This window comes from Benincasa hispida, chromosome 3 (genome assembly GCF_027475165.1).
Source record: "Benincasa hispida cultivar pf3 chromosome 3, pf3_genome.v1.1, whole genome shotgun sequence".
In the NCBI taxonomy this organism is placed as follows: Eukaryota; Viridiplantae; Streptophyta; class Magnoliopsida; order Cucurbitales; family Cucurbitaceae; genus Benincasa; species Benincasa hispida.
In genome coordinates this window covers 60925716-60946994 of record NC_143480.1, presented here as the reverse complement: position 1 = coordinate 60946994, position 21279 = coordinate 60925716, and the positions used below count along the sequence as shown (strand labels likewise).

Here is a 21279-nt window from a genome sequence, read left to right as displayed (position 1 = left end):
ATCTACACTTGAAAGGTCACAATCACTCAAGGGTAATATGAAAATTTATGAAAAATATAAGGGCAAAAGAGACGTATAAAGATTATCCCTATATAGCCCATTTTAATAGAGTAGAGATTATTATTATTATTATTTATAGCTCATGAATAAATATATATACAACATAATAAAAAAATTATCAAGTTAAATGACATTTAACAAAAAGAAAAAAAAAACTTGGTTGAGCCCTTGAAAAAAATTAATGTGATAAATTCTTGTTTTTCAATCCTCGAATATTATAAAAATTTTGTGCATTCCACATTTTGGGAGACACTATTCAATAAAGACAACAACAAAACACCACTAGTCTTGCAAATAGTTTTTATTACACTTAATCCTTATGTGTCCAAAGTTTCACACTAGTTAAAAAAAGATGATCATAAGTATACAAGGAGACAACTATCTCCATTGATATAAAATCTTTTTATTTATATTTTTTAAGTATATGATCAATTGATCATTATAGATGATTGTTGAAATTGATCGCTGAATATAGTAGTTGTGCGAAGTTGGGATGGTGTCGTAGGTGGTCGTTACGAACGTGAATTTTTTCGATAAATTTGTAAACTTTATAGTTAACGCCTTTGAGGTCGGTGAAATGTAAGATAAAGATTTGGGATTTCTAATTCAAACCAATAATAATAATAATAAAAAGAAGATTTCTTACTAGTTTAAGTTGTACCACAAAACATGATGATGATGTACGATATCGGTGGCCGTTCTTAGCCACGGCGGTGACAAACGTTTAAAACCCAAATATCTGAAAAAGGCCGGCACACGTTAGTATCAATCGACGCATCCTCTTCTCCGTCTTCCTTATCCTGCGCCGCCATTCTCAACACTCCGTCGTCGTCCCCACTCCCAATTCCCAAAATCCCAATCCTCTTTCTAGGGTTAGGGTTTTCCACCTTCTCTCTCATCTTCCCCATTCTCCCGATGCACTGCGCAGATTTTGCGTCCCGTTTCTCTAGTCCTTACTCGACTCCTCGTTGCCCCTTTTCACATGGACCGTAACAGGCAATCCAAGGACTTATTCTACTCCAACCTCTTCAACCTTGAGGTTTCTCCTCTCCCTTTTTGCTTCTTTTTCGCAAACTTATTTGTTTTTTTTTGCCCCTTTTGTTCTGGTAATCATGGTATTGTGTGTGGCTTGTTCTGAATTGCAGTGGGTTCTTTGGCTTTTCTTTCTTTAGATTTTTAATTCTTGAGTTTTTGGGGTGTTGTGTTTGAATTTCGTGTTCTGTTGGTTTAGTTACTTCATTTTCTTGGTTTTGAATGTGGGTTTTAGTCGAATGAGGTACTGCTGTTCTACAATTTCTAGTTTCCTTTTGAGAATCTTGGGTTCTGCTGCAGCCCTTGCTGAACTTTCAACTTCCGCAACCGGAGGATGATTTTGATTATTATGCGAATAGCAGTCAGGATGAGAGCAGAGGTAGCCCAGGTACATGTTTCTGTGATTGACTATGTGATATCTGATTTGTGCCTTGCGAACTTAACTGAATTTGAAGATTATGGTTATAAATATAGATTTTGAGGCAATGCGTAATGATGGTGGATGTGTATCAGGTAGAACAATTGCAAAACATGGTAATGGTACCATGACTAAGAGAGAGTTGAGCTTGGCGAGGAAAAGAAGGCAGTCGCTGAATAGTGAGGAGGACGACAGTGTGGATGATTACTACGGGACGCACGTTACTGAAGAGCGGTATCGACAAATGCTTGGAGAACACATTAAGAAGTATAAACGAAGGTCTAAAGACTCCTCATCTCCCATGCCTACACGCAGGGGGAATTCAGCGTCTAAGGGTAACTCAAGTTCAAGAGCTAGGAGGTCGGGGAGTGAGCAACATGGAGGGTTTCTTGAAGGGGAAACTGCAAATGATTGTATTAACGATTATAATCCTCACAGACCAGGAAGTCATCATGAGGCAGATTTTGCTCTGCTGCGTACGCCTGACAGGTTTTCTTCTTTACATGATTATCTTAAGTGTGAGAAATCTTGTAGTCGTGGACATGAGGACATCATTCTATGATCTTTCTGCTTTTGCAGAGTAATATATGAGCCTGCATATTTGGATATTGGGGATGGCATCACTTTCAAAATTCCCCCAACTTATGATAAGCTGGCTGCTTCACTGAACTTGCCAAGCTTCTCTGACATCCAAGTAGAGGAAGTTTACTTAGAGGGTACATTGGATTTGGGGTCCCTAGCGTCGATGATTGCTGATGACAAAAGGTTTGGACTCCGTAGCCAGGCAGGGATGGGGGACCCTCAGCCCCAGTATGAATCGCTTCAGGCAAGATTAGATGCCTTGGCATTTTCAAATTCGTCACAGAAATTCAGTCTCAAAGTATCTGACATTGGGCTGAATTCATCCATCCCAGAGGGGGCTGCTGGAAGAATAAAGCGAGCTATTTTATCTGAGGGTGGTGTGCTACAGATATATTATGTGAAGGTTTTGGAGAAGGGAGACACTTATGAGGTTCTTAATCTGTTATATATTATGTTCTCAGTTTTTGCCTTGTTTTTATTTGGGTTATTTGTTTTTCATATTTGGGAAGGACTGGATGTTCCTTTAATTTATTTTTTGCTGCAGATTATTGAACGAAGCCTGCCCAAGAAACAAAAAATAAAGAAAGACCCTTCTGTCATAGAGAGAGAGGAAATGGAGAAGATTGGGAAAATCTGGGTCAACATTGTTAGGAGAGACTTGCCAAAACATCATCGGAACTTCACCGCCTTTCATCGGAAGCAGCTAATTGATGCCAAGAGGTTCTCAGAAACTTGCCAAAGGGAGGCATGTATTATCTATTTCTTATTAGTGTTCGGAAATTTGGCTAAACTTTAGCATCTAATTATGTATTTTTTCTGGAATGTTTTAGTGTGGCTTCTTGAACATGGTGTCTTTATCTTTAACAGGTCAAATTGAAGGTCAGCAGATCTCTTAAAATGATGAGAGGTGCTGCAATTCGAACACGGAAATTAGCTAGAGACATGTTGCTATTTTGGAAGCGAATTGATAAAGAGATGGTATTCTACTTTTCTACTTTATGAAGTATTTATTTTGTTTTGGTTGTAAGTAGGGTTTTAAAATGTGTTTCTATGCATGCTTCGTGAGTTGGTATGAGTTGAGCCAATCTTGTAAGACACATGTTTTGGTGTTGATGCTTGTTCTTCAGACCTTTCTACATGGCCTCAATTTCTTTTTCCTAACATAAGGGATGATAATCGACGTAATCCCTATGGATGATAATCAACGTAATGCCTATGCCAACAATCTCGTAGACTTATTTATTTATTATACAATTAAAAAGATTATCTATATCATCTCATTTAAACATATGCTTCCATTTTAGACCAATGTGTTACTTCTGAGGACCATCTCACATTTGGCATGCTTTGTGTTTTAAGAAAATATGGGTGGGTACAAGGTAAAAGTTTTAAGGAAAAATTCTAATTTTAATTTTAGTAGGTTGGCAATATGCCAAATACTCCACCATCCAAACACAATTGCGTTCCCTGGCTTGCTTTGCCCTGCATTCATTCAATATAGGAAGGACTTATTTTTTGAATGGTCCAAATCTGTTTCAGTCACAAGATCAGGCTGAGTTTTGCAGGCTGCTGCTAATTTTTGGCAGTGATTTGGTTGCTCTGATCCAATAAAATTATGTATCTTGTTTTAACCTCCAAACAGCAATGTGAAAATGTAAGAATGAAAAACTGTTATACTGAAAACAGAAAATCTGTCTCAAAGCTAACCCTTCTCTTTTATTTGTAAGAGAACAAATATTTTTCTCTAGTCTTTTCTATCATTTAAAGATGTTTATTTCATGCTTTAGTTCTCTCCATTCATTCTTTAGGCTGAAGTGCGGAAAAGAGAGGAAAGAGAAGCTGCTGAAGCTTTGAGGCGAGAGCAGGAACTTCGAGAAGCTAAGAGACAGCAGCAGAGGCTCAATTTTCTTATACAACAAACAGAGCTTTATAGTCATTTTATGCAGAACAAATCAAATTTGCATCCTTCTGAAGCTCTGCCTTTGGAAGATGAAAAACCAAATTACCAAGAAGGGACTTGGGATTCAGATAGTGTGCCTGCTGAGGAAGAAGATCCTGAGGAGGTCGAACTGAAGAAGGAAGCACTTAGAGTTGCTCAAGATGCAGTTTCGAAGCAAAAAAAGTTAACAAGTGCATTTGATGATGAATGCTCAAGGCTGCGTCAAGCTTCTGAACCTGATCAAAATGAGGTTGCTGGAGCTAATAATATAGATCTGCTTCATCCGTAAGTTTCCTTTTTTATTCTTTAAAATTTTCTTCCCATTTTGGAGTTTGAGGCAGTTCCCATTTTTTAGTCAAGTTAATGGAACTATATTGCTATTTGGCAGCTCAACCATGCCTGTAACTTCAACAGTTCAGACACCTGAGTTGTTTAAAGGTAGCCTTAAAGAATATCAGCTGAAAGGTCTCCAATGGTTGGTCAATTGTTATGAGCAGGTTGTATGAAGTTCTTATGAAATGATTATCATGGATTCATCCTTTTTAAAAAGAAAAAAGTTAAGCTTTGGTCCCGTGGTTATATACAGGGTTTAAATGGCATACTAGCTGATGAAATGGGCCTTGGAAAGACCATACAGGCAATGGCTTTTTTGGCTCATTTGGCTGAGGTAATATGATCATACGAAGTTTCTAAAGTATTATTTTTTCTTTGTATTTTAACTATTATCACCCTTCTTATATCAGGATAAAAATATATGGGGGCCTTTTTTGGTTGTAGCACCTGCGTCTGTCTTGAACAATTGGGTGGATGAAATCAATCGTTTCTGCCCTGACTTAAAAGCTCTTCCATATTGGGGTGGGCTTTCAGAGCGTACAGTTCTCAGGAAAAAGATTAACCCCAAGAATCTATATCGCAGGTAATCTGAAGTTGTAAATTTTCAAAAGTAGTTTTAAAAGAATGAAACTAAAGGGTTGGCCGATTTTTATGATTCAAGTTAAGCTAAAAGTTATAATAATAACCTAAAAGTCCCATGGGTTGACCTAGTGGTTGATAAAGCGCAGTTGTATCAAGTAAAAGAGGGAAAATAATAATAATAATGGTGGGAGTTCAAACTATGGTTGCTACATACTTAGGATTTAATGTCGTACGAGTTTCTTAGACTACCAAATATGTAATATTAGATAACTGTTTGGTGCGATTAATTGAGATGAGCACAAGCTAGCTCTAAACATTGGTAGATTTAAAAGAAACGTGCACGTGCTTAGGATTAGGGATGTAAGAGATTTTTTTTTGAACGGAAACAAAACTTCATTGATATAGTGAAAAGAGCAAAGCTCAAATTACAAAGAGACAAGAACCAAATAAACCACTAAGAATGATGCAGAGAAAAACTGAAAAATTGAAAAAACTGCTTAAACCAACCGAAACCGTTTGTTGGTTCGGTTTTTCATTCTCATCTTGCAGACTATTGGTTTCAGAGGACTCCTTGGTCAGTGGTTTAGTTAATGATGTAGTTGTTTCTCTCTGACCAAAGCTTTCAATTGAAACTCTCCTAAGGGTTTCTTCTCCTATTGTAGGGTGGTCCACCAATGTGGTAGTAAGAAACTCTCTAGGGTTACTTCGATACGGTGTGCACTGTGCCAATTAAAGGCATCTAGAATGAAGGACGAAAATCTGTAAATATAGAGGCAGGAGACAAACAGATGGACCTACGGTTAAGCATCCGTATTGCACATGCAACAACGGGAAGTTGGGGGGAAGATGTAATTGTCTTTTGGAAAAGGTTACTGCTAAGAGGAGAATAATAGGATAAGGTAGCCCATTCCGTGATCTCATTGTCTTCTAGATGTCTCTTAAAACTAATGGTGCCAAACACTTTGTTCGTTGATAGTTTGCTGGTTGAAAGAAAGTAAGGACTGTTAAAAGAGAAAAGAGAGAAAGAGGAGACACAAGGTTTACGTGAAAAACCCTAGAACAGGGAGAAAAAACCACGATAGAGAGTCTTCGTTTTTATTAAGTTTTACATAATGTGAGAAATACAAGAGGATTTTTATTTAAAGGCTCCAACAAGCCTAAATACAAAAAAGGAAAGAAAAATAGGGTAAAGTAAATAATTATGATATCCCCGGGACTATAAACAATCAACTAAGTCCCATATTTCCAACACTCCCCTTCAAGTTGGGGTGTAGATATCAATCAGATCCAACTTGCTAATGCAAGAGTCAAAATTTTGCCTGAGTAACCCTTTAGTGAGAACATCTGCAACTTGTTGATTTGATGGAATATATGGAATACAAATACTGCCGTTGTCCAGTTTCTCTTTTATAAAGTGTGCAATCTCCACATGTTTCGTTCGATCATGTTGTACTGGATTATTAGCGATGATTATAACAGCTTTATTATCACAATAGAGTTTCATAGGTAAGACACCATCTTGATGATGATCAAATAATACTTTCTTCAACCAGATTTCTTCACAAATTCCCAAACTCATAGCTCTGTATTCAAACTCTGCACTACTTTTAGCAACTACACTTTGCTTCTTCTTTCTCCAAGTTACCAGGTTACCCCATACAAAGGTACAGTACCTTGAGGTAGACTTTCTGTCAGTGACTGATCCTGCCAAGTCAGAACTGGCTTGCCGGACAGTCGAGCCACTCGTCATTTTCGATAGGGCGGGCGCTCCCTACCCGTCGGTATAGGCCTCATTGCATTTCCTGTCAGTTTTCCAGAACATTAGACCTTTACTAGGAGTGTTTTTCAAATATCTTAGAATTTGATTCACAGCTTCCATATGTTCTTCATATGGTGCTTGCATAAACTGATTGACAACACTGACAACATAGGAAATGTCTGGTTTGGTATGTGATAAGTAAATTAACTTTACCACTAGACTGATACCTCTCTTTATCAATTGGAACTTGTTAACAGAATCTCTCAGTTTAGCATTGAATTCTATAAGAGTGTCAACGGGTCTACATCCAGTCATACTTGTTTCCTTTAACAAGTCAAGAGTGTACTTTCGTTGTGAGACAAAGATTTCTTTCCTTGATCTGGCCATTTCCATTCCAAGGAAATACTTTAGATTCCCAAGGTCTTTGATTTCAAGCTCATCTGCCATCTTCTTTTTCAGTTTGGTGATCTCATCAATATTATCTGACAAGACAATATCATCCACATACACGATTAGGACAACAATTTTCTGACATTTTTGTGAACAATGTATGGTCACAGAGTGTCCCTGAGTGAACCCTTGGGACTTAACAAAGGTAGTAAACCTTTCAAACCAAGCTCTTGGGGACTATTTCAGACTATACAAGGACTTCCTGAGTTTACACATCTGACGACCAAACTGAGCTTCAAAACCTGGAGGAGAACTCATATACACCTCTTCTTCTAAATCACCATTTAGAAATGCATTTTTCACATCAAGTTGGTGGAGAGGTCAATCTTTATTTACTGCAACAGAGAGAAGAACCCGAATCGTGTTTAACTTTGCTAGAGGAGAGAAGTTTATGAATAGTGTGGCGGGACCAAAGGCAACGGTGGCAGGACCAGAGGTGGCGGCGGTGACACTATGAATAAAGTTGGCGGCACTAGGGATCCCGATCGGCTGTTGTTGAGGATGTATTTGTAGCGATCAAAGATACTGGTCAATGGCGGTCTGAACGACAGCGGCGGTGACCTGAGGCTCCATTGGTAGCTGTGGTGGAAGCGGTGTTGGTGCAGCACTAAGGTTATCTTGCATAGGTTGGTTTCTGCCGATGGTGGCTAGAGTTTCGTCACCACACTCTGATACCATGTTAAAAGAGAAAAGAGAAAGATGAGACACAAGGTTTACGTGGAAAACCCTAGAATAGGGAGAAAAAACCATGATAGAGGGTCTCCGTTTTATTAATTTTTACATAATGTGGAGATACAAGAGGATTCATATTTACAGGCTCCAACAAGCCTAAATACTAAAAGGAAAGAAAAATAGGGTAAAGTAAATAACTATAATACACCTGGAACTATAGACAATCAACTAAATCCCTTATTTCCAACAAGGACTAAAGAGCATATTAGAAAGTCCCTTATTTCCAACAAGGACTAAGGAGTGTATTAGAAAGTAGCTCATATAGTAGAGTTAGTTGATTGTCATGTAAGATTAGTCAAGGAGCGCAAGCTAGCTTGAACATGCAAAGCAGAAACTTAGAAGGAAAAGAAAAGGAAAAAAGTGGTCCAGATCCAATTCTATAATCCTTCCTAAACTGTATTGCTTCCATTAGCTACTTTGTTGTTTGACCATGGAGTACAAGAGAAGGTTGCTCTGTCATATGAAATTCTTCTCGGTAAGGTATCTCCATATCCATTTGGATGGCATGGCTTGATTTGTTTGCTTGATGTTGCGATGTCAAGCCCTCCAAAATGAGTAGACTGCTGAATCCTTTTCCAGCTAACTAGATGATAGCCACCCTTTGTATGGGGCCTTCCCCTAGGAAATTTCTCAGGAGCTAAAAGGGGTACATGTCAAGCTTCCCTCTGTAGACAAGAAGGTATGCTTCTGGTTCTGAAGCTTGTATGCAATCCTCTCAATGATGGGGGGTCCAAAAGCTGGGAAATTTATGCTTACCATCAGGAGGGAGGCTAGCTAAGGCAGATATTTAGCCAACTAAAGCCAAATCATCAACGTTGATACCAAGAATTTTGGACATTGATATCAAGCCAGATTCTTTTTCGAAGATTTCTGTGATGTTGAATAAGTTTATCAAGCCAGATTCTTTTTCGAAGATTTCTGTGATGTTGAATAAGTTTTCTTTGCTGTTCCTCTCAAAGGTGGAGAGGAGCGTGGCAACTGATAATGGTTTATGGAAAGAGGGGACTGACATAATGAGATGCCAGTGGCGTGTCACTGCTGTGCTTCATGGGATAAGAGGTCACTGAAGCAATTGATAACTATTGACACTGTAATGAAGAGGAAAGGGCACAATGGATCTTCCCTGCCAGGCTCCATCAGATAGTTCCTGTTACTTTCTTTGTTTATTCTTCCATGGATGTCAATTTAATATATATATATATATTTAATTTCACCATGTCATTATCTTTTTTATTGATGCCTGTTACTTTCTTTATTTATTCTTCCATGGATGCTTGTCATCATCTTATTTTTTCACGTTAGTTGTTTTCTTTTCTTTTCTTTCTAGGGATGCTGGTTTTCACATTCTCATTACCAGCTATCAGCTACTCGTTTCTGATGAAAAGTATTTTCGACGTGTGAAATGGCAATATATGGTATTGGATGAGGCACAAGCAATCAAAAGTTCTACTAGGTTTGTTCTTTTTTACTTTGCATATGGCCTTAGCTGATATACATACTTTGTTAGTTGGTCTTGGTGCACATATGTATTTATTTATTTAGTCTTCCTGACTTCCTGTCTATGTAGGGATGCTTGGGACTTTAGATTTTTTGGTTTCTCTTTGGGCCTCCATGTCCATTTTTTTATAAGTACTCGTAGTGTCGCATTTTACTTGGCTGGAGCTTCTTCTTATAGTTGGCTCCTATTTTTGTGGACTTTTCTTTTTGCATGTCCATGTATTCTTTCATTTTCTTTTGATGAAAGGCCGGATTTTCATCAATAAAAAAAAAAAAAGAAGAGTTATGAGCAAACTCTAGATGTGGTTGATGCTCATGGATGCTTCCCTGTAGTCTGCAAAGAAAAGTATAGGTTTGAAAAGATAGTAGTTCAGAAACTTATTGTAGAAGTGTCATAAATCTGGTAAATGATATGAGTTTGTCAAGATATTCTCTTGGCAAATGTGCGTGAACACAATAAATATCCTTCTGGAAAATTCGAGAGATTTTCTTTGTTTAAATCCTTCTTGTTATAAAATTTTATTTTAAAAATAATCAATAGAATCTTCTTGTCCCAGGGTGGATGTTTTATCTTCCCTCTCTTCATGATAATAACGAAAGGTTTGTCTTGTATATTATTGACCCTCCTTCCTATTTTAATGTTTCAGTGGAAACTAATGTAAATGATCCATCATATAACTTTGTTTCCTTTTAAAAAAAAAGTGATCCACCATCTAACTGAGAAGCAGTTGATCAAGGATAGGGTAGGCTGTTGTTAATATAAAATCTTCTTGCTTGGGTCACGAGTATTTTAATAAGCAAACAAACAGCTGAATAGTATTGCTCAGTAGAACCTTATAAAAAGGTATTACTCAGCAGAACCTTCTTAAAAAACACTACTTAATAGAACCACGATAATTATGGCCGTTGTTTAGGCTCTACAGTAATGTGTTATGTTCATTTCATTAAATTGACAGCATAAGGTGGAAGACACTGCTAAGCTTTAATTGTCGGAATCGCTTGCTGCTTACTGGGACGCCTGTCCAGAATAATATGGCTGAGTTGTGGGCCCTTCTACATTTCATCATGCCTACTTTATTCGATAGCCACGAACAGTTTAATGAGTGGTTTTCAAAAGGGTCAGTATTGGTTTGTGGAGCTACAGTGATTTAATCAAACTATGCTAAGTAAATGTTATTTGATTCATAGTCTTTTCCTGCAGAATCGAAAATCATGCAGAACATGGAGGTACTTTGAACGAGCACCAGCTCAACCGCTTGGTGAGTACTTATTCATTAACCTTGGAATCTACCAATTATTTCAGTTTTGTTGTTATATGAAATGAAATTGCTTCTATAGGAAGTTACAAACTCCAAGTTCTTTGTTTAGATTGGGACTTGCTGTGCACTTTTGTTTGATCCTTGTAATTTACTCGAAGAATTCATTGTGACAAAGTGTTTCTCCCTGTTTTATGCCATGGGCTTACAAAAATTTTCATGAAGAAAATTAAAACATATTTTGGTTTGATAAAGCTAGATCTACCTCGGTGGAAAAGGAATTGTTGAGGAAACAAATGACCTTAGAATTGCTTTCTATTAGAACTTCATTTTCATGTGGCCTATCTTATATATTCGTTATTCTTGAAAGTTTGAAACGAAGGACATTTCTTATCAAGACATCATTGTTCTTTATCTAGTTTGGAACTGGATCATATAGTCTATTTTCATCTTTATTAAAAAAGCTTTCATTGATATATTTTATAGAGTAATACTTGGGTGCTTATTGGGTTGCCCCCCATCTTTAAGTTCAATGCAGTATATATATATATATATATATATAAGAAAAAAGAAGAGGTTGACAAATTGTAGTTGGACAATTGAGTGGGCATCACCCATCTTGGTGCATTACAAAATGCACTGAAGTATTTTTTTTTTTTTTTTTTTTTTTTTTAAAAATTTAAATTAGTATATGGAGCTTGGATCGTGGTAGAAAACTGAATGTTAGGATTTATAGAAGATTCAATATGTTGTAATGCACTTTGTTGACTTATTTATGGGTTTCTCGTTTTTTTTTAAACAGCATTCAATATTAAAGCCTTTTATGTTGCGGAGAGTAAAAAAGGATGTAATCTCTGAGCTAACAAGAAAAACAGAGATTACAGTGCATTGCAAGTTAAGCTCCCGGCAGCAAGCATTTTATCAAGCTATCAAGAATAAGATATCACTTGCTGAGTTGTTTGACAGCAATAGGCATCTTAATGAGAAAAAAATTCTCAATCTTATGAACATTGTCATTCAGCTGAGAAAGGTATTTGATCTCTCTCGACATAGATAAACACACGAAATACCTTTTTTTATAACAACAATTGGAGAAGTATTTTAACTGTGTATATGTGTAGGTGTGCAATCACCCAGAGTTGTTCGAAAGGAATGAGGGAAGCACATACCTATACTTTGCAGACATTCCGAATCCCCTTTTGCCCCCTCCTTTTGGGGAACTTGAGGACGTTCACTACTCAGGAGGTCACAATCTCATTGAGTTTAAGGTAATTCCACTTTTGCCTCTATTCCTTACTAGTTAATATAATGCATGTTCATTTACAGAAGAAAATAGAGTTACGTCCACACCCATCTTATCAATTGTTGACTTTGGTGACTTGAGGGTAACCCTCATCCCATAACAGCTTTGCTATGATTTTACGAATTTCATGTGTATTTGCATTTTGCTCGTGGGCCCAAAAGATTAATAAGTAGTTTATCGCTGGGTGTTATTCACAAGCTTTATTTATTTTGGAAACAAATTTATTGATGTATGAAAATTACTTAAGAAGGGCAAAGCTCAAACCAAAGGAGTTAACAAAAATTTCTCCAATTGGTAAAAAATGTAGATAAACTACAATTAGTTAGCATAGGTTTCCAACTCTAAATCAATTGGCAATGATAGGAGTAGCCCATAGTCTTATAAATATTGTGCTTGATTTTTCCACATGCCCCTCAAGATAGTGCTTCTTTGGGTTCACCATTTTTGGATTGGATTCTAGTTTTTCTTTGGACTGGATGCCCATTTGGGCTTCATGGGCATGGGCTATGATACCATATTAGATAACATGGAGTTACATCTCAAAACCAATTGACAACGAGAGGAGTAGCCCATGTATTTTGTAAACATTACGAGGTCCCTTGTTTTTTCCAATGTGGAATCCTCAACAACTAAAAATTATAAAAAATGTGCTTTTACACCCAGACATTGCTAGTAATAATGAAATGGCGTTAAGTTACTTTTTGTCATTACAATTATGAAATGGTGTTCTAAATTATCATATGCAATTTTATTTTGACTTGCAATTTACTTTTTTTTTTATTCTATGACAAGAAATGAGAAAAAATTATTGAAATAATGAAAAGAGGGCAATGCTAAACTATATGCTCTACTAAGAAAAAAACAATTAAAAAAAAGATAAAGCCTGTAATAAAAAAAAACCATGAATGTTGAGTTCTGAGCAAAAGAATGGAAGGAAGCAAGAGCCAAGAAAAGCTGAAGAACAAAGGACTTGGAAGGACTTATAATTTACTTTTGTTTTCTATTTTTGCTTCTTTCATTCTGGGTTTTTCTTTTGCATTGCCCTCATGGATGCTTCTAATTTTTTCTCAATGAAAGCTGACTTCTAAAAAAAAAACTGTAAAATTTTCGCATTTAAAATATCTAAAAAGTGTATCCCCCCGAATCTTGTTTTGTTGAATAATTGTATTTTAAACTTATTGCACTAATTTTGAACTTATATGTAAATATTTTAAAGTCTATGATTGAAATAATTTATTGATGATTGGTAATTGATTGTCAATAACTTCTTTTCAAAGAAAAAAAGGATTGTTAGTGACTTTTAAATTTGACTATTCCATGTTTCCCGCTAGACTTCGACTTTGAAGACCTTTTGTAACTATTCAATAGATACTATCTTGTATAGCTGGATCCCTTTCTTTAGTAGGGTTCTCCTTTTCTGTGGGATTCGTTATATGCCGTTGTATCCTTTCTCTCATTCTCTCTCTCTCTCTCTTTTTTTTCCTCCCCAAATGAAGTTATTTTCGTTAAGGGAAAAAAAGACACTATAGGTCTCAATTTTAGAAGCTACAAGTGACTGTATGACTTCTGGATTCTTTGAAGCATATACCTTCCATTTTTCTTTTTCTTTTTGTGTGTGTATTTTCCACCCATTGGAAATCTGCCATCTTGAGGGATTCTATATCTGCATAATAAGTCAGCATGTAAATTTTTGGTCAGTTTTCTAATTTACTCCCTTGGTTCTCCAGAGGAATGACTAATATTTGTTTTAATCTGATTGTTTGATTTATAGTTACCAAAATTAGTACACAGAGAGGTTCTTCGATGTTCAAAATCATTTGCAGTTGCACATGGCATTGGTGGAGGATTTCTTCCGAAACATTTTAACATATTTTCTTCGGAAAATGTTTATCGATCCATATTCATGCAAGGAGACAGTTTACATCATTCTTATCGTCGAAGTGGCACTTTTGGTTTCACCCATTTGATGGATCTATCTCCCGCAGAAGTTACATTTTTGGCCAATGGTTCTTGTCTAGAACAGCTACTTTTTTCCATAATGAGATGGGACCGACAATTTCTGGATGGAATCGTAGACTTTGTTATGGAATCTATTGATGATCCAGAAAATGGTTCTCTTGAGCAGGGAAAACTGCGTGCTGTTACAAGAATGTTGTTGATGCCTTCCATATCTCAGGCTAACTTACTCAGGAGAAAACTTGCAACAGGGCCTGGTGATGCTCCTTTTGAGGCTTTAGTCATTCCTCAACAGGAGAGGCTTCAGTCGAATGTTGGGCTTATTCACTCGGCATACACGTTTATTCCAAGAACTAGAGCTCCACCGGTACATATATATTGTTTTCAAAATCAGTTTGCTATTTTTATTTTTTTAAGAAACTAGAAGCTTTTGCTTTGACAGGTCTCATTTGTCTTTATCATTTGAGGTACTTGTTAAATGCTCAGTCGTTGCATCTATTTTGCAGATAGGTACGCACTGCTCAGATCGAAATTTTGCTTACCAAATGGTTGAACAATTGCACGATCCTTGGGTGAAGAGATTATTTATTGGCTTTGCACGCACATCTGAATTTAATGGACCAAGAAAGCCAAATGGACCCCACCCTTTGATTCAAGAGATTGATGCTGAAATACCAGTTTCCCAGCCTGCTCTTCAGTTGACGTACAGTATTTTTGGGTCTTGTCCTCCAATGCAAAGTTTTGATCCAGCAAAGTTGCTCACGGTTGGTGTTTCTTTCTCTTCTCACTTTACTTTATCCTTCAAGGAGTATTTAATTATTTATATTTTTACGTATGGTTCTATAATGAATTTTATATAGGACTCCGGGAAGCTACAAACACTAGATATATTACTGAAACGCTTACGGGCTGAAAATCATCGTGTGCTTCTGTTTGCACAAATGACAAAAATGTTGAATATTCTCGAGGTACTCATTCTTCATCCATGCTGCTCTGGGCTTTATGGTTTCCTTTGTTGCTATGAAAGTAAAATATCAAAATTATTTAATTAAATTTGAGATTGAGACTTCTTATAGCTTGGTTCCTCCTTTATTTCACACTTCTGAGGAAAAGAGAGAAAAAAAAAGGGAAAAGAAAAAGAAGAATAGGATTTTTGAGCATTGCATGATAGTGGGTCCAAATTCCTTGTACTTTTTTTTAAAAGTGTAGTCATGGCCCATGAACTTTAAACATTTTCGTTCCTTTTGTGTTGGGTCCAAATTCCTTGTATTTTTTTTAAAGGTTGTAGTCATGGCCCTTGAACTTCAAACATTTTCCGTTCCTTTATGTTGAGTTGCAAACGTATCTTGGCTAATTAAAATTTTAAAACAAGAAACTACCTTTTATAAGCACCATGACCTTATCGTTTAACAAGGTTTCTACTTTCTGGAGTTCATTTGCTTGCTTTTACAATTATACCATGTCCCTGCAGGATTACATGAATTATCGAAAGTATAGATACCTTAGACTTGATGGATCCTCCACTATAATGGATCGTCGAGATATGGTCAGGGACTTCCAACTTCGGTATGGACTTTCTTGACATCATAATGAAGTTTATTACATCATTTTCTACTATCAAATCAATTTGTTGCTTACTTTTGGTCGCTTCCTGGATCTTAGCATCTTCCTTATTATTTATTTATTTTTGTAATGCGATCGTGTTATATCTGTAGGAATGATATTTTCGTATTCTTGTTGAGCACAAGAGCTGGTGGACTTGGCATTAACTTGACAGCTGCTGATACAGTCATCTTTTATGAAAGTGATTGGAATCCAACCCTGGATTTGCAGGCCATGGACAGAGCTCACCGGCTGGGACAGACAAAAGATGTTAGTTTTCCTTTCATCAAGGAATTTGAGATTTAAGGGGAGAATAGCTGCTGGAAGTTTTGGGAAAAACCTGTTTTAATTGAAATCGGACTTGCGTACTCCTGTTAGTCCTCCTGTTAGATGAGTTTTGAATTATTTAATTTTTCTTTCAAATTATAAATTGTACTAGGACTATGTTGATTGATACTGATCGTCATTTCTTACTTGTAGAGTTTGTAGTTGGACTAGTTTGACCTTAAATTGAAGATATGTGACCAAATTAAAAAATATGGTAGTTTAGGGACTGTAATAACGGTAATATCATTTCTTGGGTCTCTAAGTAAATTTGATGTGCTTGTGAGTTGTTTACTATCTCTCTTCTTTTTTCCCTTCCTCATTCCCTTTTATTATTTGGTCATTAAACCTTTTCTACTTGCATTTTCTTTGTAGGTCACTGTGTACAGACTGATATGTAAAGAGACGGTTGAAGAGAAGATTCTTCAGAGAGCGAGTCAGAAAAACACTGTTCAGCAGCTTGTCATGACTGGTGGCCATGTTCAAGGAGACATCTTAGCTCCTGAGGATGTCGTATCTTTACTCCTGGATGATGCCCAGTTGGAGCAAAAATTACGAGAAATTCCTATTGTGGTGGGTCTGATTTATTTATTTGTTTCATTTTCTTATCTTGCAACAAGATTTCTGTATTTGTATATTTTTCCATCGACAATTCCCTAAAATCTGTTTGGTGCCAGGCAAAGGATAGACAAAAGAAAAAACAAGCAAAGGGTATAAGAGTCGATGCTGAGGGTGACGCATCATTGGAGGATTTAATGAACCCTGAATCCAGGGGTAATGAATATGATCCATCTCCTGATCCGGAAAAGAGTAAATCCAACAGTAAAAAGGTACTGAACTTTCTCCGTCTGTTATTTCAGAAAATTCTTGATATTCCAAATTTGGTAGTTTACAAGAACAGTGATGTAGAAGTTATAACACTCATTTGTTATGTTAGTCAATACCTCTATTAGTTGATGATTTGATGTATTATTAGTTGATGATTTGATATAACTTTTGCTTATGTAAAACCGGCTGTTTATTAGTATTATTAGTCAAACAGTTTGAATATTGTTATGGAATTTTGGCAAAGGTGTGTCGCATTTTTATTGTTCCAGGATTCTATCTCTCTCTCCTGTTTTTATATTTTCAAACCTAAGAATCCACGATCGTTTTCTGACTGATCCTCCTGTATATGAACATGAAAGTGAAACCCACTAAGAGTTCTTGAGGACATCGGAGTGAGACCATTGACCCACAGTTTTGAACGCTTTATTTCCTTTATGGATTATATAATTTTTTTCTTTTTGATTTTCGTGAATGTCCGGATAGCTCATGTGCACCTCGACTAGTCTCAGGGAACAACCCATCTGACCCTACCACATATTATGTTCTACCACATATTATGTTCTTTAGATATGTTTGTATGTGAAAAGGAAATAAGACTTTTCATTGATTAAAAGAGACTAGCGCTCAAAATATATTTGGCATATCTTCATAAATTGTTTATAAGAATTGTCAGTTAACAGAGATCCTCTAGACTAGTGGTAAGGACTGGTAAGGATTTGAGATGTTTGGAGATGCATTTTAAACGCCTAGGTTGTACCTGAGTAAAACTTAGTAACTTCAAATTCTTATCGTCTTCCTGGATTAGTATAGGATAGGTGAAGCCTCCCTAGAGATTAGTGAGGATGGATCGTAAGCATTATTTTAGGAATGAAGCTCTTGATACCATATTTATCAAACAAATAGTGAAGGGAGCTATGTTCGTGGGTGTAGATGCAGACTTGTTGCATTTCATCAGAGTTCATTATTATTGTTTATAGATATATCTGACTATTTTTAACAAGCGGTGTTGTTTTCAATAAAATATGCCTATTATCATTGTTTGCTTGCAGGGAAAAAAAGCTGATTTGTTTGCCTATTTATAACTATATTCATTGTATTGTCTTTTTGCAGAGAAAAGGTGGTTCTGAAAAGCAAAATTCATCAAAAGCGCGAAGTTTACAAAAGATAAATGGAACGAGCCCAGTGTTCGAGTTTGACTTGGACGACTCCCAGCAAAATCTCGAACCTCAAGCTCAGAAACCAAAGAGACCAAAGCGACCGACCAAGAGTGTAAATGAAAACCTTGTACCAGCAACTACCTCCACAAACATGGGAATATTAGAGCAGACTCAATATCCACAATAGCATCAGTTGCAAGATGGATCCAGTGCAGACAATAATATTGCCATCCTGCAAAGCCACCGAACTTCGGTTGCGGAATTTGATCAGATTGATCAATGACGTATGGCATCGAAGCTGATGGTAGACTTCATCCCTCACGCTCGTGTCATGGCCTGGCCCCTACTCTGGTTCCTTCCCATCTACGTCTGTTCTCTAATTTGTTATGGTGTACGTTGGTTTTCTGCTAGCCAGTGGAGGAGCTCAACAAATCAAATGGGAGAAAGCATTGTGAGAGCTTATATATATTCATATGAAGCTTGGCGCCGTCACATTACCATTTGAAGGTAACTTAAATTCTCTGTAACATTATTTTTCTTTCTTTTTGGTGGGAAATTCGTCTGTAATTATATCGATATTTGTATAGATATATATAATATATTTTTTGGCTTCCTGAGAAGAAGCTATGTTCTTGTGCTATATACTAAGTTTCCAAAACTAGTATTTGGTGAAAAAAGAAAAGAAAAAAAAAGAAAGGAGAAATCTTCATCTTCATCAGGGTTTTATCTTCTGTATGTTAATGTTTTCAGCATTTCTTGTTTATCTTTTTTCTCTGTAGTTATTTTTATGTTCTTTTTATTCAGCCTGTCTGGTAACAACCTACAACCTTTCCTCTTTTTCTTCTTCTTTCCTCCCCTTCCCCTTAAATAATAATAATATAATAAGAATAAGAATAATAATAATTATTACTGCTGCTACTGCTGATGAAATTGTAAGGTGAGACTTGTAAGAACAGAGGGAAAGAAAGCTGAATAAGATAAAAGTAAGAATGAAGGGAATATGAAGTATGAAGTTGGTGTCTATTTAGTTTTTAGGATTTGAAAAAGGACATGTTTAGTCTTTTTTGAAGTTTCAAAATGATAAACTTATTTGAATGTTAGTTGACTAACGATAGGATGACTTAACGGTTTAATTTTTCGTATTTAACTTGGAAGAAGTATATATAGACTAAGATTCTCTTTTCTCCTCTGAACTGTCTTTTACTCCACATTGTCACCGACTGTCAAGTAGTGAAATTCAAGATCAGGAACGTCTTTTCTTGCCAAGACGATGAGGAAGTTGTTCCTCCAAGCATCCCTCATCTTGTTTGATCGAACGAGGAATCTGGTATGAATGAGGAAATTGTTTCATCTCGTTCAGATCTGAGAAGAGGACTTCTAGCTATGGCGACTGGTGTTGTGTAGAGAGAATCCTAGTTGAACAAATTGTTATAGGAATCAAATCAATTGATATCTTTAAACTTTGGTAGTTCCATCGATCAAAATTTCAAAATAATGATTGTATGAATATAAATTTAGTGAATTAATCTAAGACTCCATTAGTGATATGTCTATTTTCACTTTGATTTTAGTTAAAATCTGAATCACCAAAATAAAACTATGCTTTTTTTTTTTTTTTTTCCCGAAATCTTACCAAAGTAGATAGAAAAATAATCACACAATTCTTAAATAAGTATAAAAAATTTAGGATGAATGATTTGATTCATATTAATGAAAAGTTATCACTATTTAAGCATCTCTTTATTAGTAGGTTAGTCGTTGCAAGAAGGTTAGTCGTTGAATTTAATGAAGTTTTATGCATGTTAAATTTATGAGAGGTTTGTTTCAAGGGTTGGGATTGGATGAATTAGACATTTTTGAGCCCAACCCTTGTTTGAGCATGGATTTAAGAAGTCATGGCTTCCTACATCATATTTTCAAGGGTTTGAATAGTAAACATTATTCAAACTTAAGGGTTACTTATTTTTTTCCTAATTTAATCTAGGAAATATGTCAACTAACGATGTACGTCAACTAACTACCAGACACCACCTTTGACGACTACCGCCGGCCAACTCTAGCCGCCATCCTCCAGCAAATACTGCTGACCAACTTCGGCCGCCACCTCGACGACCACTGCTGGCCCGACTCCGGCTGCCACCTTGGCGACCCCCGCTAGCCCAACTCAGGTCGCCACCTCGGTGACCATTGTTGGCTAACCTCTAGTTGCCACTGACTAACTTTGTCTACCATCGGCCAACTTTTGGCAACCTCCTTCTCCCCATATTGGCGAAATTTCGGCCACCAACTTTGTAACGCAACCTCCAACTGCCACCTTTGGAAATACATGTGTATTTTTTTAATGAGTTCTTTTACCAAAAGTGTTTAAATAAAAATGAAATTTTGAAAGATATTTTTTTCTAAGTCATTCTAAACACGCTATTAAACTGCAATTGTATAGGTATATTTATTTAGGCTAGATGTGTTGAAAACCCTAATTTAATTTAATAACAATTTTCATTTTTTTTTCTATTGGTTAATTTAACTAGCTCAAAGACTTAAAATCATTTTCTAAATGCAAAAGTTTAAAATGTTTAAAACAACTTAGCGACCAAATAAAAATTAAAACTCAAAATGTATGATTTTTATTCCTCAAATAATTTGATAAAAAAGTATAGTTTTTCAATAATTGAATTTAATATTAAAATACTACTTTATTTCAATTTTATGCTTGTGTATTATGGTAAAAAATTTGACCATTTTCAAATTTTTGGTTTATTTTAAACTTAACTATACTAAAACAATTAAGGTGACAAATTTAAACTAATCTAAAATCTAACCAGTGATTAAATACAAGAAAATATTTCACAAACTAAAGATTTATAAATCTTTACTTCATTCCCAGGCTACTCAAGTCTGTGCTCCAAACACCGGCTCCAAAAGCTGCACTCCAAACACAGTTTTTTTAAACCCAGTCTACCTAAACCTCCCAACCTAATCCTCCAGGCTTAACATTCCAAACCTATGCGCCAAATGCCCATTATGTATTAATAGTTCTATGTAATTTAGCTTGTAATGCCGTTCATGAAATGATGTGTCTATTGAGACAAACATCAACTAATTGAATTTAGATGGTCGTATTTATTTAGTCTTTAAACTTGAAAACAAGCTATAACTACTTCATGAACTTCAATTTTCGTTCTACATAGTTTAGCTTGTAATGTCGTTTACAAAATGATGTTGTCTATCAAGACAAATAATGAGTAATTGAAGCCTAAACATGTAAGTGACAAAAGTAACTAAGACAAAATAGAGTAACATGGCTTATAAAAGGATTTGATGCTTGAGTTAAAACTATATATTTTCTTAAAAGATATAGTTGAGTTTTAAACCTATTTTTCTCAAGAACTTGTACCTTTCCAAATTTATTTTCTAAACATTGTTATTATAGTAAGGTAGAAACAAAGTTTTCTCACACATATCAAAGGAA

General features: G+C 35.9%; 1 protein-coding gene across 2 annotated transcripts; it reads left to right on the top strand.

Annotated features, from left to right (window-relative positions):
• The first annotated feature begins 632 nt into the window (after positions 1–632).
• Positions 633–18525, top strand: INO80 (DNA helicase INO80-like protein). Of its 2 annotated transcripts, none has more exons than XR_005480640.2 (23): positions 633–1099; positions 1393–1480; positions 1606–1999; positions 2090–2522; positions 2637–2837; positions 2960–3070; positions 3901–4316; positions 4420–4528; positions 4618–4698; positions 4775–4947; positions 9215–9340; positions 10341–10502; positions 10586–10643; positions 11443–11670; positions 11762–11908; positions 13715–14266; positions 14406–14663; positions 14760–14867; positions 15371–15465; positions 15615–15874; positions 16201–16398; positions 16503–16655; positions 17764–18525. XR_005480640.2 is itself a non-coding variant. In XM_039025474.2 (23 exons), exons 1-23 carry the CDS (start codon positions 1043–1045, stop codon positions 17995–17997), a joined length of 4539 nt encoding a protein of 1512 aa, XP_038881402.1. In that variant the 5' UTR covers positions 633–1042; the 3' UTR covers positions 17998–18525. The 2 variants fall into 2 exon arrangements, 1 of the variants encoding a protein (XP_038881402.1); XM_039025474.2 differs by having other exon boundaries at positions 15615–15771.
• Positions 18526–21279: the final 2754 nt, after the last annotated feature.

Excerpts from the sequence above, each read along its gene's own strand:
- INO80 (XM_039025474.2), top strand. The coding sequence starts at position 1,043 with ATGGACCGTAACAGGCAATCCAAGGACTTATTCTACTCCAACCTCTTC. Across the intron at positions 14,664-14,759 it reads ATCCAGCAAAGTTGCTCACG|GACTCCGGGAAGCTACAAAC; the intron begins GTTGGTGTTTCT and ends AATTTTATATAG. Across the intron at positions 16,656-17,763 it reads GTAAATCCAACAGTAAAAAG|AGAAAAGGTGGTTCTGAAAA; the intron begins GTACTGAACTTT and ends GTCTTTTTGCAG.